At 35.6% G+C, this 18205-nt stretch overlaps 1 protein-coding gene across 4 annotated transcripts in view; it reads left to right on the forward strand.

Moving 5' to 3' along the window:
• The window catches only part of LOC149907883 (uncharacterized), a 49386-nt gene extending 34267 nt beyond the window's left edge, over positions 1 to 15119 (forward strand). For all 4 annotated transcript variants that reach the window (XM_090103000.1, XM_090103003.1, XM_090103001.1 and 1 more), the window contains exons 9-18: positions 4434 to 4562; positions 4792 to 4934; positions 5426 to 5642; positions 5810 to 6084; positions 6192 to 6373; positions 6602 to 6793; positions 9939 to 10098; positions 10832 to 10956; positions 11507 to 11676; positions 12861 to 15119. In XM_090103000.1, the coding sequence (XP_089959126.1) occupies positions 4434 to 4562; positions 4792 to 4934; positions 5426 to 5642; positions 5810 to 6084; positions 6192 to 6373; positions 6602 to 6793; positions 9939 to 10098; positions 10832 to 10956; positions 11507 to 11676; positions 12861 to 13050 (1783 nt within the window). In that variant the 3' untranslated portion in view covers positions 13051 to 15119. The remainder of the gene's footprint in view (positions 1 to 4433; positions 4563 to 4791; positions 4935 to 5425; positions 5643 to 5809; positions 6085 to 6191; positions 6374 to 6601; positions 6794 to 9938; positions 10099 to 10831; positions 10957 to 11506; positions 11677 to 12860) is intronic.
• Positions 15120 to 18205: the final 3086 nt, after the last annotated feature.

Consider the following 18205-nt stretch of genomic DNA (forward strand, 5'->3'; position numbering starts at 1 on the left):
TTGCAAGCTTAAAGGGTCCGCCCCTCTATAGATAAGAATCAATTATCTACTTTTAAGACTGAAAATCAGTCCTTTGTTACTTGAACCAACCTTTCCACATGGGTCACTGGGCATATTTATGTGTCTGGTTGTCCTCACAACCGACCCCTGATGGATAATATGTTGTTGTATCCATTTTATATCCAACTTCAGGTCAGGTTATAATCTTATTTTGCTGCGATAAAAAACTCTATTTTGAGATCTTCAGAAGTCATGTTCATGTCATGAGCTTCTCGGCCTGACCCCAGTAATAGCATAAGAGCTCCTGAGAGAATAGGGTCAGCTTGCTTATGATAGACCTAGGCTAATTAAAATTAATTAATTTAATTTAATTGGCTAAATAGAATCTCTGTGTACTAGATTACATGCATTCTTCTATTTTTTTTTTTTTTTTTGCATTATGAAAGTCACCTCCTGCTTGGAGGATCATATGTTGGCACTGTGGTGGGGCACCACTACCTAACTGCTCTTTCTCCTTTGCTCTACAATGGGCTTTTTCTCCCCCCCCCCCCTTTTCTGACTGAGCAGTTGGGGGGTAAGGCCATTCACCAATGGTCTGAGTGCTCCTGACTTCCAGGTCAATAACCATAATATATAACCATAATAGTCAATAACCATAAGCCATCTTTAGGCGCTTGACATCGAGTTGCGGAGAAATGCCCGTATATTATTATTATTTATTATATTAATCATAAGCCACCCTTGGGTGCTATGTATCTGCCCGGGTCCCGGGGTGCGAGGTGCGCTAGTGCACTTGGAGGATTATCCTTGGAAGGGAATATTCAGCCTAGGCGTCAGCTCCATCAACGACTGCAGATGTCGCATAATTCGAAGCAGGCTATGGCAAATATGCCCTGGCACTAAAGCACCTCTTTGGATAGCAGAATGGACCATATCAGGAGCCTCCGAAATATATTTCCTGTTGTACAAGGTAGGAGAAGCCACTCCAGTACAGGTAGATTTCTTGAGAGGCAATCTAAATCAAAAGCCATTTAGGCGTCCTGGAAGCGTGCCAAGAGTTATTCTCAACTTCTCATCTAGGTACAGTTACTCAGTTGTGAGGGCTAAGAGAGTTAGCAACCTTTGTATGTGGGCGACCAAAGTCTGATTGGTTGCTTGGGCTACAGGATGTGCGCCCCTTTCAATCTACTCAGAAGCATTTTTATTGCATACCTATGGTACACTACATATAAGTCAGAAATTCTAAGGCCAAGTCCCCTGCTTCCCTCTCCATTTCTCTGACAGGTAAGTACTGTTCAGATGTCCTACTCAGCCCGCATCCGCGGTATCTGTAGTTAGGAAGTGACAAACTTGTTCTTTTACAAAGACTATGACATTTCTGTGTATGTTGTCTTTTCCACAGCTCGTAAGTCTTGTGTAGCATGTAGAGGGAAAGCCTTTCTCTCTTGGTCTGCTGTGCGCGAAACTCTAGAGAAATACCTGGAGGCGACAACTGTACAGTCCTCTCAGTGTTAGATGTCTAGAACTGTCTGCAACTCTTATTTAGTGCAAGACATGGTCCTCTTAATGACTACCACAGTATGCTCTATCTTTGAAGCTTTTGGGACTAGCAATAACACAGACATTTCTATACTATCACACATGAGGCACAAGTATCCAGGTTTACAATGTACATTTTGTAATTGATGTGCCAAACCTGCTTTCCCATATGGTCTCCGGGACCTGTAAAGTTAATTGGAACAATCCTTGTAGACAAAAAGATAATTGTCTAACTAGAAGGCTGTGGCTCATTCTGTGGCTTTACTAAAATCTCCATGGTCTCCGAGACCTGTGAAGTTAAATTATTAGAATAATCCTGATAGTCTAACTAAATCAGAGGGCTGTGGCCCTTTTTGTGATTGGAGTGCCAATCAAGCTTTACCAATATCTCCATGGTCTTCGCGACCTGTGAAGTTGAATTGGAATAGTTCTGCCCATCAGGCTTTACCAAAACCTCCATGGTCTCCGCGACCTGTGAAGTTAAATTGGATTAGTCATGGTAGACCCAAAAGATAATTGTCCAACTAAACCAGAAGGCAATGGACTTTATGTGGCTGTAGTGCCAATCAAGCTTTTCCAAAATCCTCACAGTCTACAAGACCTGTGAAGTTAATTTTGTAACGGTCTCAATAGACCAAACTTAATAGCTTAAATAAAACAGAAAGAGGGCACCTCTAGCTTGTAGGGTCTCCGCGACCATTTGAAATGGCTGCAATATGCAGGCAGAAAATAGGCCAATGATGCCTGATTGTACAAGCCAATCCTGGCCTTGGAAGAATCTCATTACTGTTACCAATGATGTCTAATTTTACAAGCCAATCCTGGCTTTGTAAAAATTTAATTACCGTTATAACCTGTGATATGTATCAAAATTACCTGGTTAATACCTAGGTGTTTAGGTGTCTCAGATTGAATATCAACCTGGCGGAGCCATCAGCTCTTATTGCCAGAAGCATAATATCTGAATGTAAGTATGGCATATATTTTTCTGTGTCTTTCTGGACACTCAGTTCTTTCAGCATAACCATACTAAGCTAATCATGGCTAAGGACGCCTTGTACATATTTTCAGTACATATTTTTGTAGAAGATACAAATAAAAAATACAAAGATTTTGGTTACTTTACTGTTGATATTATAAAAATTTTATCACGCCTGAGTGTTAATTTTAAGGCAAGCTCTTTCACTTAAGTAAGAAAGGAACTAGATAAACATCATTATCATCGGTAACATTATAAGCAAGAATGATATCATTCAACTGTTCGGGGATATGGTAAATATCCTTGATGATGATAACGTATATAAACATATCTACATCTCCTAATATGCAATGTCTATTTCTTATGATTTTTCAATACTTATTCAAATAAGTACCCATAGAATCAAAGCTTATTTTGGTATCAATTGACTATGAAAACACGCTCTTTATGTTAAGAATTATTTACCATAAACTAGGTAATCTCAACTTGTAGTAATCAGTACCTCATACTGAAAATTGTGTGAGACCGTTGTTCACATTATACATTCTATATCATATCTTAAGTAATGTAAAATCTATATGTGACATGTTTGATACATGATAGATATGTAAATTATATTATAATAGTTAATTAACAATTTCTTCTCTTTAGAATATTGTGATAGACAGGTTTTGTACCTATCTAAAATATAAGTACCTCTTAATTGTTTTGAACTAATTGTGTAGTAGTGGGCACTAAGTAGTAGGTACTCACTTTTGTTGAGGTAGTTACAATTGAATGGTCAAAGTGATTGAGATACCTCACTACCTGCTGCTGGGGCTCGTTAGTCATAGGGGATCACGGTCGATTCCATAAACCTAAGTACCTTCTACCTAGGTAGCCTAACGATATCTCACAATTCTGGTTAAAAGCAATACTTGACACAGTAACCAATGTGCCTGTGTATGATAAATAAACCCGATGATAATATAGCGATCTCACTATAGGCATGCATTGTGTTTTATTACTAATTACCTACATCTAAATATTGATGTATTTGTGTCAAATACTGTGAAAATATGTATGCCACGTGTTGCATGGAATTCTATGCACGAGTCCGGACATGTTATGACAAGTCTGATTGTACTTACGGAATTTCTCGTCTCCCGGTCTCTTGGGCAGTGACAAACCATTGCTTCTCTCGTCCTCCGAGGACGAAAAAGAGTTCCCGCCACTATTATACATACCAAAGCACCGGTTTTCGAATTTTCTTCCGACAACGTGGTCTTTTGTGTTTCATATTGGAACTAATTCCGTTCCTAAACCAATTACTACTAAAATTTAACGCTTTATGTGTTTTATTCAGGTAAAAGTAACTCAATCTGATCACTTTTACTAGAGATAAATACTAATTATATTCTGCGCGATGTTATTGCGCACGAATTCATAAACGCTATGCCGGCAGAGGCAGATGACAGCGCTTCAAAGGTGATGTCAAATTGGCGATGACAGATGACATACTAGGGACGCGCTCTTGCTAGTGAGGTGAAAGATCCATTGATATTCGGTAAGGTGACCCTTTTTCATAGAGATATATAGGATTCATAGACAGCTTTCTTCACCAACGCTGTGTGTTTTAGAAAGACACATAATATTGTAATTCTAAAGTGTTGTTTATTGAGATAGATTAGACTTTAGGGAATTTAGTACCTACTCTTAGGTTTACAGAAACTTTAGGGGGGTGGAGTGAAGTAAGGCTTGGTTTTCGAAGCTGCGGGTGGAAAGCTAGTATAATCAAATATACGTAGAATGTATTTTGTATACCTATATTTTCATACACCCTGGTGTGGTGTCGATAATTATTATTTGGTAAAATTTTCAATACTTAAATATGACTTAAATTTCCAAGTGTATTTTTAACAATATTTCTCTTAAGTCATTGTACGACGGACTATTTGACGCTCCGAGCCGGGAGTTCCCCGTCCGCGCCGCTGCTCGCCTCGCTTTGCTCAGAGAGAAGCGCCACGTTGGAGCACCCTGGACCGAATCTGTTGCTGGAATTCAAGTAATTGTCTATACTGCATTATTACATGTATGAAATGAAATAATAATTCATAATCAGTTGTTACTTACCACATTATTTACTAATAACACACTGTTTACCGCATACACATATGTTAGTTTTACCAATTGAAAAATTTTACTGTTTTCTATAAGTATAACGGTCAAGTTACGTTTAAGTTACGTTGCATATATATATCCATGTTTTATTTTTACATCTTTCTTTTGTTTAGTTCTGGCCCACTCGTACCTCCATATGACTACAACGGATTCCTCGCGAGATTGGAGTTTGTTGAGAAAATGGAGACGAGCGGTCCACCGCCCACAGTGGTCGCGGCGTCCCCACCGTTAGCTGCGCTCACGCACCTTACACATGGTAATCCTGAAAATATATCTTTTATATAAAATTCTCGTGTCACAATGTTAGTCTGCATACTCCTCCGAAACGGGTGGACCGATTCTCATTGAAATTTTCTGTGCATATCGGGTAAGTCTGAGAATCGGCCAACATCTATTTTTCATATGTACCACGGGCGAAGCCGGGGCGGGCCGCTAGTTTATTACATAAACCTATATTTACTTGCATTTTAGGTATATTTTGCATCTTTAATAAGTTTTGTATATAACAAACTTTTCATAAGTTTTCTACTGGACCCTTTTCTGTGAAAACAGCCTTTTGACTTTTTAACATTTTTTCCGTTAATTTTTTAAGGTTTAGTTTGTATTGTTTTAATAATTTTAGTTGTAAGTGTCTCCACTCATTCTAAACATAGGAAAAAATCTAACTTGCGTCTTTCAGATTCATTAATTTTACGTCCCTTACGTTCGCAAGTCCTTTAAACGACTTTTATATCTTGACTCTCACAGGGGATAGGTTAGCAATAGACCACGAAGCGATATCCAACGAGATATCGAGTAGCGGGCGGATAGGGTGCGGCTCCACTGTGCGAGGGTATGGCGCGGGCGGCGCGCGCTCCGGTCACTTCGACACGAGAGCGAGTGCGTGGCGGTCGCAGTGCGCGATACATCTACTCGGCGCTCCTGCAGATGTGGTGCAAGTGTCGCTGTTCAATTATAATTTAAGGTAATGTTGTGGTGGAATGAAAATAATGAAACCGGTGTTTAGCCAGCTATGAATGTATAAAAAAATATCACTTATTTCTATAAAAAAAATGATAAATAAATATTCTGACTGCCTTCTAAAAATCAAGCAATCAATTTCAATCTAAACATTTCATTATCTTATAACAGATTACAAAGTTGTCGATCTCACATTGAGATTTTGGAGGGACTTCACGATTTTGGTGGTAGAGGAGATAGAGCAGATAGATATGAAAGAGGAGATAGAGCTCTTCTGAGGGTATGTGGACCGTCTGTGAGAGAAGCTAGAGATCCTTCTGGAAGATTCCTTGTTCGTCAAGCTGTTACTTCGAAAGGTGCTAACCTTACGATCTTAGTTCGAAGAGCAGCGTCACAAAGTGTGGATGAAGAGGAATTTGTGGATGGTGCTTTTGCATTTCATGATGGTAAGTAGCGTGATACATGAAATATTTTAAATAGAAATCTACACTGTTATCGATAGTCAATAATATATAATATAGACAGAATTATTCAAAAAAAGGAACATTTGTAGAACAACACGAAGGCACAGTATCACCAGATGCGACATGTGCGTCGACACATTACGGTCTGGCTTCGCCAGCACACGGCGGTGTGTCCGCGCCATCACATCATCATATATTCTGGAATATTGAAGAAAGACTGCTATGCACTCATCGGTTCATTCCCGCTGCTAATCAGAGCGTAACAATAGAGGTAAGATAAAATTAAATGTGTAAAGAATTTGTACATAAATCGCTACTGTCAAATATGATGTTAACTTGTACTGGAACTGCTGATGATAATGGACGTAAGTATTTGATTTCAAAACTTCTTTTGTTCTCTTTTGGTAGTCTATATGACCTAGTAATATTATTCCATCTAGAAAATCTATCAACTCGATGTTTCTGAATCACCGCACTTACCTTGCAAGCGTTTCCATAGATACAGCGGCTGGAGAGAATGTGGAGTGCAGAACCAACAGGGCTAGTGGTACCAGGGGCGTCTGGTTGCCGAACGGCGTGCGGGGACGCGGGCTGCGAGTGCCGGTCCGCCACGCCGCTGCATTACCACGACCATATAGCGTTAGTGGCTGGTGATGGGACGCATTTGTCCTGCCTTTGTGGTGACTTTCAGGTAATTTTCTTTAATTTTCTAAATACGTCATATTACTGCATTATCATGACCATAATATGGCCTTAGTGGCGGGGGATGGGACGCACTTGTCCTGCCTTTGTGGGGAGCTTTATTGTTTAGTTTAGAGAGTCTTTCTAGGTACACTGTTTTACTCTGTGTAATCTTCTTTTCGAACTTTTTTATGCGCTATGTATATGTTAATCTGTTGGGTGGTCATATTTTAATTTGATCAGTGTTGACACTTTCAGACAACTCATTTAGTTTTAGTAGGTACTTATGTCATAATACTTAAGTGTGTGGATGTGTGTTATGTCGATTTTTTTATTTCATTTTGATTGAATAAAAAAAATTCAATTTCATTTAAGTGTTTTAAAAACTGTTTAAAAGTCATTTTATTTTACAGCGTTTAAAACGTAAAGGGCTTAAGAGAAAGTATGAACGTAAAATGGTACTTTGATTTTACTATGAGTTATTTTAAAGTTCTATAACTTCGCAAGCACTGTTATAGAATACTGGGAAGTTTCTATAACATAAAATATTGATCAAGCCTCGTTAAACTTAAAATATGCAAAGTGGGATGTAATGTATATTTTATAAATATTCCATTACATTTTTAAACAACGCTTATGAATATTATGGGCGTTTTTTGTTAAAAATGTTAATTCGTTTAGTCCTCCCAACGTCAACTTATTTAGTTATGAAATGTATGTAGCGTGAAAATCTCATATTCATGTTATTTTTATAATAAATATTTACAACGTCTCAGCATAATAAGGAAAATATTATTGCCATATTAAAACATTGTCTCCATAACTGAACATAATTACAAAAGGAAATTTCAAAGAAATTGATAGAAAAAATCACGCATCGTTTTAGGCGGCGCGGCGCGCGCGGGCGTGTTGAACAAATTAGCAATTTCCTTATATAAATAACCAGCTATAACAACGTTTCGAGAGAACCTAATGAGTGTATCGGCAAAGTTTTATATTTAATTTCTTTGTTTCATTTATTTTGTACCCCTGTGTATTTCTCGGGGCTTAAATTAAGTCAATAACAAGTTAAAAATAAACTTACAGATACACTTATTTATATTGATAATGATTTTTCTTTAAACAAATACTTACATAACGGTCAATAGGATAAAAATATAAAATCACTAAAGCATCTTACGAAATAATTAATTCCAATTCCAGTTCATGCTATTTAGATAAAAGCCTTTCCCTTTTTCGTATTTCGATGTTTTACGCTCAAAAGGATTTACTAAATCCTCTGAGCACGGCTACGTCAAGGCAAAGCCCCGCGCCGATACAACACGGACTCGTAGCTAAGGATGTAATAAATAAAATAATTGTGTTATTTCGGATTCGGGACCTATGCTAACACGCCCATGCGAAGAGTCAACCCTTCCGCTGCCGCCCGCGCGGCGGCACCATCCGCATAATTAACTAAGAGGGTTACTATTAAGTATGTAACAGTAATAGAACGGGGTGCGGTAACCGAACCGTAAGGGCCGTCTACGTGAAAGCGAATTTACCACTAAATAATTACCGCGTGCTCCCAATATCACGTGTACACCCAGCCTTGTAGGTATTCTAACCCCACACGATAGAATGTTACACCGACGAAGCTTTAAGTTTAAGTTGTTTATGCTCGAACTTTACACAGTCTTCGTCATTGATATCACGATATAAATTTTGTTACTTACATTATTGGTGTATGAATTAATTCGTGGTAAATTTTCATGAAATTTTGTGAAAACAAACTTTCAAACGTGCCTCAAAATTTGAGAAGCAATTATATGATAACCACGTTCAACTTTCGTACTACTTCAAAAATTTAACGATGAAAGTTACTAACTAAAAAGTGATAAAAATGAAACGGGGCGTGACAGAGTTGACGATTCATTATCTTACAAACGTATAGGATTTCATATAGTTGCTGGAAAAATAGACTACTCATTATTTCACAAAAGAAAATTAAAATAATAGTATTTTTTGGGTATAATATCTGTTATAGATGAAGTAAGCTGTAATGTAAAAGTAAATAATAGATAGACAAATAACATATTTTGTATTTCAATCGATATTCAGTCCTGAAATTCAATATTTTATCCTCACAAATAATTCTATCCCACATCCAAAGAATGTAATGCATCGCAATTCGCATATCATGATTATATTGGTCAGTAGTGCGAGTATGTCGCGACGCGCCGGCGGTCATAAAGCGTCACATAAGTGGCGGTATGTCCGTCATGGATGTTAGTGGCCGGACGGAGTAACCCCGCGTGCCACTGTCGCTGCCCAGTAAATTCAATTACTCACTAATTTAATGTGAACGTGATTTGTGGAAGGTGCCTGGATTTTTAGACAGTGCAAATAAGGCACCTTCTACATATTATGTAGATAGTTGATAGATAAAAATTTTTTATTAGTGTGTTTCTTTTTGCCTTTTATTTATCCTCCTATAGATAAAGTTTTTACTACAACCTACGCTATAAGTACATATATTTGAGATATCTATTTCCTACATTCCTGTATGTTTATTTTTGTCCTTTTATTTAGAAGTTAAATACGATAAATACCATCATGATCCAAACCGTGTCCATCCTTTATTTTATTTTTGGTTACCTTCACATACCTTTTCTACGTTTTACATAAATAGATGATTCTATTGGGAAAATATATATAGCATTCTACGAATATTGAACCCAACAAATACGATATCGATACGGTTGAATGTCCTTGGGTAGGTCATAGTCTTCGTACAGAGTGGAGTCCTTTGGAGCTCACTTACCTACTTGTTTTGACTACCACAAAATTGTATCTTATTTCTTATCAAATCGTTTGAACGTTTCGATATCGTCGATACCTATATTACTTTAACGCAAAACCCAATATTTCCATTCCCCAGAGAAAAGGTTGGGGTTCTGTCCCTTACTTTTTATTATCAGTATGCAAAAAATCAACTTATTAAGTCTACGGGTGGGTACGCTTTCTCATAAAAGGTTTCGAGAAAATATTCTCAGGCAGCTCTTTGCATGTTTAAACGTATATGGACTCGTATTTGCCTATGTAAAGTGAAGGTATACTTTAATTAAATTATTCTTTCTGAGCGTTTATTTTATATGATATTTTCTTTGTAAAAGTCTGCCTGGCTGCCTGTTGTCGTGAGAAGTTGGACAAGTTTAAGACTTGAGTATTCGGTGGCACACTACACGTATGCAAGCCGGGGATTTGATTATGCAGCGGCATATAGCTTTAACGACGACGCGATGTGCGGCCAACGGACATACACCACGCATTCTGGTAAGTCAATAACAATATTATTCTCATTTTAATATTCAGCTCACATTTATTATCTCACAATTTGGAAGGCACATTATAAAAACAATCTAAGAAGCCGAATAGGTATTGCCTTTTTCGCAAAAAAATGAATGATCATTTTAGGAAATCGCGCCGGAACGAGGGATAATTGGCAATTTATCTGAAATGAACTCGTATCACCTCAAATGGTGTAACGCGAAAAACCAACAGTTCAATTTGACATTCGTCGCGCGTCGCGGACATTTGGAAAAACGCGTCGGATATTGTTCTGGGTGGCGCGAGGCATGTCCGAGAAAATTACGTGCCACGACCCAGTTTCACGCTCCGCGCTCGAGACGAAAAAAACCTTGAACAAGGTCGTAAAGTTCCAATTACATAGTCGCTATTGTGGTGACTTGTCGCTACGTTTTCATATTCGTAGCACCCCTAAAATTTGTTTTCCCTTTTTGTTTCCTCGAGAAATTTTCGTGTTTTTCTCTTATTTTCCATCGGAATTCGACAACCTGATTGTTAGAATGTATGTATGTTGTTAAATTAAAATGTGAAATAGAACTTGGAAAGCGTGTAGATGTTGTAGGAGAATTTTCTCTTCTACAAATGAAATATTACCTTTCAAATTTCAGTGACTGTATTACCAAAAATTTAACGTTTTGATTAATTTAAACAAAACTGTGTATTTGCATAATATTATGTTCTATTTTATTGTATGTGCCAGGTGAAATATCGTCGCGCAATGTGTCTGTAACGGGAAGTTTGAATGAATTCTTCTATCAGCAATGCACCTGGGTCCTGGATTCCAATGTCGAGCGTCAACTCTTCATCGATATATCTTCTGAACAGGTATTGGAAATTCCATCTCATTTGGAAACTCATCAGATGAGAACCTGTACTCATCAGATGTACACATCTATAATAATTATATAGATAATGAAATAATTTTATTACTCTTCCACAAAAACATAAAAAAATGTTGTGTGGTTTTATGAAACCACGGTAAAAGTGAAACTGTTCGAACGGTTCCGAACACTGCTTTGTGTAGCGCATGTCGCGTGACGGTCGGCTGCCGAGTAGGTATACCTACTCGGCAGCTGCGATACACGCGACATGCGCTACACAGACCAAAAAGTTTGAGACGATGTAATAAAAGTTTCACTTTAAAAGTTGAAAAACGGTAGTTAGGTACATCTTTTGATGAACTGAAAAAAAAAATAAAAAAATAACAAATTTATCAGGTACACAATTTACAGAATTTTTATAAGAATGAAAATTGTTCATAGAGTAAAAAGCGTAGTACCTAGCTGTTTTATAATTTCTTGCGTATTATCTGAAAATCAAAATTTCAAGTAGAGAATTATCAAGGAATCTAAATTAAAGATCCAATATTATTTAGGACAAGTCCTGCAGTTCATGGAATATAACGATCCACGAGTGGTCAGGCAGAGGCGCTCACAGTGACGGCGGACTCGCTGCATCAGCAGGTGACCTGCTATACACCTTCTGTGCTCGACATAAGAACCACACCTATACATTACCGTGGAGATTGAACACTGTTGTTATAAGGTAACGTATGGTTACTTTTATGGAGATAAAAAATATTGTTCCTTTCATGGGAATATAGTGATCCGAAGACGAGCCTTGAGTATCCGATCGAGCTGCTATTGCCAGTTTATGTGGTGCATTTTTACAATATTATTTTTTGTTGCAAAGTTTAGACATTTTTTACCATTGGCAATTTTTAGTCTAGGAGTTTGAGTGGCACTTCGTAGCACAAGGTACACTTTCCCATTTATCAACTGTATTTTATCGAAAGGAAGCAAGATCATTTATAAAACCAGATCAGAAGTGTTTTGATCGTTGTATTTCAAGAAAAAATCTTATATTTTGCAAAAACATTTGTTAAAAACGGTGTGAATATATTTTAAAACAAAGTATTACAACGCTAGACTAGCAGGTGGTCCTTTCAGAACAAAATATTACAGTTTCTCAAGAAGTTAGTTCTTACAAATAGAACCACCTCTTATCGTCAGCTCAGCAGTCGTACGTGACCTACATTCTAATTCCTTTTACATGAGCGGTTTAATGTTATGGAAAAATGTGACTTTGCAGTTGTTATTACAAATTTAACTACATTTGTGTAAAGGGTCCCGGCGGCACGGGACACATTTCATGCCCGTTATGCTGTGTTCACTCAGAATCCTTTATAGGGGCTTTCAAGACACCTTAATCAAAAGAAGGCCAAATTTTGCGACCCCTGTGTTAAATTATTTATGAATGGCCCTAAGCTTTAATACGTTACTCGACCGAGTCGATCCCTGAAAGCGCGTGCTTTTATAGCTAAGTATTTTCACGGTTCCGAGATCTTTTTGTACATATTAGATCGAATTCCATGACGTACGTGGAGGGTTTCCGAAATGACATTTTCATTCGTAAATCTTGAATAACGATGTACTTGTCTGTGTCGGTTTTGAATTTATAGAGCAAAGTCTCTAGTCTCTACATTTTATCGATAACATGTTTCATCTTTCATTCTCTTACTATAATTTTATTTGATAATCATTTAAATATTATATTTGAATATCTACTATTTAAGTATTAATGAATAGTGACGGATCAAATGAGAAATTTAGTATGGGATATTTAGAAGGTACATTTGTATGCTGACGAAGATTAACATATGCATGATTATTTACCCACATTTTCCATACAATTGTATAGATTATTTACGTCAGCTTTTTGTGTACAAGGTTGGTGGCTCTGTCCCGACAACAGCCGCTGTACACGATACGCTGGCGGTCCCAAGTAGTGCGCGCCAACAACAGGCTGGGGCCGCCGACCCCCGCGCCGGCCGCGTCCGCGCGCGCCTCCCACCTCGCCACAAACATCCTAGTGCAATTACTTATCTGCTCCCTGTGGCTCCTCCGCAACAAACACTAAAAAGTGCATTTACATACATAGTTAAAAACGAACGGTTGTTAGATATACAAACTTTTTGTACCACACACGTCTTTGTAAAGATAGCTCGTAAGTACATAGCGTTTTCGATGTACCCGTAAGTAATAACATATAACATGAAATGTGAATTGTGTTAACGTATCTGTGGTAATCGTTGTAAATGACAAATGGGGGTGGAAATGTATTTGCAAGTAAACAATCCATATCGCGATAACTATTAGTTCTGGTATTGAAGTGCGATTGTAACAATGTAACTCGTACAAAATGGAATGGTTGTAAAACTATTGTTTGTATTTGTATGCATTTTACCATCCCTATTTATCGTGTTTTCGCATAAACTGTAACTCATGGTTTGGCGTGCATTTTGTTGTCAATACATCAATACATCTTTTAAGCCATAATTCACGTTTAATAATTTTTTTACCTTTTAAAATGCTCATCGAAGTATGTTTTTTATATGTTCGATTATTTAATCTCCAAGAATTTATGATTCTATTGAATAAAATCGTAAATCTGTTACCTACAGGGTCTTATCTACAGGGTAAGGACTTACGATTTTAATTTTAAATAAAAAACTCAATGTTTATTTTATTTTTACGGATCTACATAAGCTGTATTCAATTCGTTACTTTTTCGTTGTTCTAGCAGTTGTTATTTTTATAATCCTAATATAGGGATTATAAAATAAAGGTATATTAAATTATTATTTTTAGTCAGAGTGAGATGGCAATTCAGCAACTATAATAATAATTAGAATTGGTGATGATAAAATAGCTTTCATTGGTTCACATGATCTTACGTTTTTTTTAAATTTTACACAATAATTAGTCATTATAAAATGTTTGTTAATATTTCCGATTGACTGATGTAAAGCAAAATTTCGCACGTATAGATTAGTACAGAAAGTCAATTAGTATTTTTAAAATTAAATCAAGAACACACCTCCATGTATAAAGCAGAAATTAAATGTATTTGGGTATATTATTCGTTTTATTATCATAATATGTATTTAAAATGGCATAAAAATATAAACTTTTGTTACAATTAATTTCATTTATTTAAGAATCATTTAGGCTTTTGATTTATCGTCGCAAATTGCTAGCGGCATAGTTCTTTCGCCCTGTATTTTATTACCATGATAAGTCTAATTCCTACTTACACACAGAATAAAAACGACAATTATATTGCTATTACTGAGGCTCTTACTATAAACATAAATGTTCGTAGTATAGTATAATTTGCATCTCATGTCGTTGCATTTGTCAGATGCACAACGTAAATCAAGGTAGTTTATGGGGTATAACTCCGCATTAACAAATTGAAAGTGTATATACCTGACTCTTACTGAATGGCTATTTTCTAGAGTGCACTTGATGTAAACCACAGGAAAATCACCGACTGGCTATGTATCCAACAATACGCCTTTCTTTTTATGTTTCGACTTTTGTAAATAACTAGCACAGCTCAAAGTTCATGAAATATTAATGATACTTGAAATTATTTCACAAGGAACAAGAATTATCACAAAAAGAAGAATATTATGTACCATAAAGGTATAATGTTATTATTTTGCCGCGATATTTACAGAAGTCGACACGAGTAAAAGATTAGGACATATTATTATCTCCACACAATTCAGTAAATATGGACATTTTACTTTTATTAATCGTTGTAATGTAGGTAGAGCAGATTATTTATTTATGATATTATATATGCACTCTAAATGTTGCTTCTTCTAAGTGTGATTTGTACAGATGTGAGATTTAAAAAATGTACGAAACAACAAACTGTATTTTATTTCATTAACTTAAACAAAAATCCGATGCAAAAATATAATAGAGGTCTAGATGACTAAAGAGAAATTGTTGTGAAATATCATTACATGTATGCTTCTGTATTGATATTTAATTTAATTACATACTATACATATAGTTTATTTATAGCAAAATGTAAACCAAAATTGTAGATGTACATAGCACAATAGTTGTACAATAATTATAATAAAATAGGTGAATCTATGGAACGAAACCTTGATCCAATGTTTGTTATATGAAATAGACAAAATGAGCAAATTTGTTTGTATTATTTTCAATCCTTTATACCATTTATATTGCGACGAATTTAATTAATTTCTTTCAGCTTCACAGGTTCACAACTCAACTGCATAAAATCATATCAAATACTTTTTACTTGCTTCGCTCCATTATGAGATCATGGCCACAGACGGGAATAATTCAATCATTTAGGGTGGCAGGCGGTTATATTGGTGGCTCTTAATTACTTTGCATATGCGAGCGAGCTAACACGTGAACACTATTACAAATTATTTATCAAATATGCATACCGTCAAAATCCATCCACAAATCAAAAGGTCTGTTATTAAACATATTATATGCTTCAGTAGATTCGACGAGCGTACTGATTGTTGAAACAAAATCAATTATTCAAACATCTGGGTTCTAACATTAACATGCCTAGAAATACACAAGCATTGAGAGGCTACGAATTCTGTAGCAATGAATAATTAATTTAATTTGTTCTTCGCTTCATTATGTGGAACAAAAATTGAATTTTGACCTTTATCAATCTAGACTTGCAAAATTTCATAGTTATAATAACTATGAAATTTTGCAAGTCTAGATTGGATTAGATAGTAATCAGTTCACTTGATATTATAAACTTGTATCAATGAACTTCATGTTCTATTTCACCGGTATTTAATAATCAAATGGTCCTATTTAGATAAAATAATGAAGACAAAGTTTCCAGATAATCTAAAGCGACTATTGGATGTAAGGGAATACTGTGAATTAACAAAATAGAGTACAAACTTGAAAGCCAAGACTGCAGTGAAGCTTTATCGGTTCGATCGCGCCTTTAAACTTTCCATTAGGAACGCTCGCCTTTGCTTTTCTCTCAACTTCCTTCAAGGCGATCCTTTGAGGTTTCTTTAAAAGAAACTCTTTTTACTATTGATATAAAATAAAAGAAGTATCTACATTCTACATCAATCAAAGCAGAAACGGATGCCAATTAATATCGAAGAATATTTTTTTTTATGATTTATCCATATTTTTCATATTATGTAATTTAATATATCGAATGAATAAAAATAGCATCACTAATTTGAACGAATTTGAGTTATTTTAAACATCTTTGATCTAACATCGAATTTCTAGAGGTTACAATCTAAATCGTAGCCTCTAGAAATCTTTTTTTTATTCTTTATATAACAAGGCAAAACATCATTAGTAAAAACAACAAAAATAGAATATCACTTACAGAATAGTTATAAAGATAGGTAACATGGTGCATGGCATTTTGAATATGTTAGGGTTTCTCTATAAAAGTCAGGTGTCGCTCGACACGATCAATCCGCCTATTTACCAGCAAGGTTTCATGCACGTTTCATACACTCCTATATATATTTCTCTCAAAGAAACGCAATTCAAGCTATATGCGGGTGCGGCAAATATTCAATCCTTTAACCGAGGATCCGCCCGCACAAAATTTCCAAGTTTATTTTTAAGATCTACTCGGGAAAAGCGCCAAGCGGCCATATTCGGCCCAAATTTCCATAATAACAATTGAACAAATCCGAATTAAGCTTAACTTTTACGGGGTCCCCTGGAGTTCGTTAAAAGTCCTCTAATTGGGGATTTAGCTATTTTATTACACGGAATTATAAGGCTCAGTGAAACTAGATAGGCATTATTCATTAGACGGATAATGAAATAGTTTTATCGTTGATTTATTACAAGATTCATGAAAAGTGAAACCTTTTCATTTACTCATTAAAACAACTCAAATAAAAAAAATAGCAAACATAATTTTTCATTAGTTATCCTAGTTTATTTTGATAGTAGATATTTTCTTCAACTCGGAGCAGTTAAATTGTAATAGGTACAAAATATTCATACAGCAACGCTTTTTAGAATTTGAAGTAATTCGATTTTAATATTACGTGTGTATCGAAGTCAAGAGTTCCATAATTATAACATCTCAAGAGATCTTAATCTTAGAGTAGCATAGCAAGTTTCCATCAACAAGACTAAATGGCAGAGTTCTCGGCGATACACACGTCTCTCTTAAATTAGGGATTTATGTATTATTCATGACCCAGAGCGAGCATGCTCCAACTGTTACCTTTTCATTTCACTGAACATCCACTGTATTAACTGCATCTCAACAAATTAGAGCAAAAGTGTAGCTGAAAAATCTATTTTGGCGCGGCCCCAATTACTGCTTGCTGAATTGTATAATTGAATTCTCGTTTCTTATGCATCTGAGTATACAACGTTTAACATTGCGATTTATATTTTTTAATCAAAACGTGTTTCGTTTAAGATACGAGTAAACATTATGCACAGTACTGGTAAATCATTGAAAGGTCTCGAAAATTAAAAAAAATGGAACGAAAATTGCCGTGATAATTTTTGTAACGAGAAATACGCAGTAGTATACCACAGTAATTAAATCATTTGTTCCGTATCAAATCAAGTTTATAATGAAACTATATCTTATAAAATTATATAGATATTAAAAAGATTATATTTTGTGCGTTATCTTATAAAATTACTAAAAAATTTTATGTTGTGCGCTCGTGTTTTATCTCCCTGAGTATAAATATGGTATGCTTAGTGCTTACGTATAATAAACATTATTTTGTAATCTTAGTTTGTAACTGATACACTTAAATTATAAACATTTTTGACATTATACATATTTCTTTTCTTTTTATTTCTTAAAGAACAATATTATATAAAAATACGTTCTACCCACTCACGAAAATCAAATACGCATTATTTATCGCTTCAATAAAACATAACACCAAATATCACAAAACAAAGATAAACATAATTATTGTCGAGCGTGAAAACATTGTTTGTCCTTTGAAAGCTGTTGTGAGCGTTCACTTTGATACTAGTCTTGGTTAATTAGAAGTAACAAGACGAAAGCACTCACTTGTTATATAAAACTGATGCCAATTACAAGCTATACCTACAACATATAGCTAGAACATTCTATGTACACTACGATCTAATGAGCCCTGTCATTGATATTTAGGTCAAACGTATCAAATTCTGGGACAAATAACGCAAATATGATAACAGCTTGCCATATTTATTGAACAAAA

The sequence above is a fragment of the Colias eurytheme genome, chromosome 6, assembly GCF_061535395.1.
Source record: "Colias eurytheme isolate Ceu_HAF_F1 chromosome 6, ilColEury1 Martin Lab GWU primary, whole genome shotgun sequence".
Lineage (NCBI taxonomy): Eukaryota > Metazoa > Arthropoda > Insecta > Lepidoptera > Pieridae > Colias > Colias eurytheme.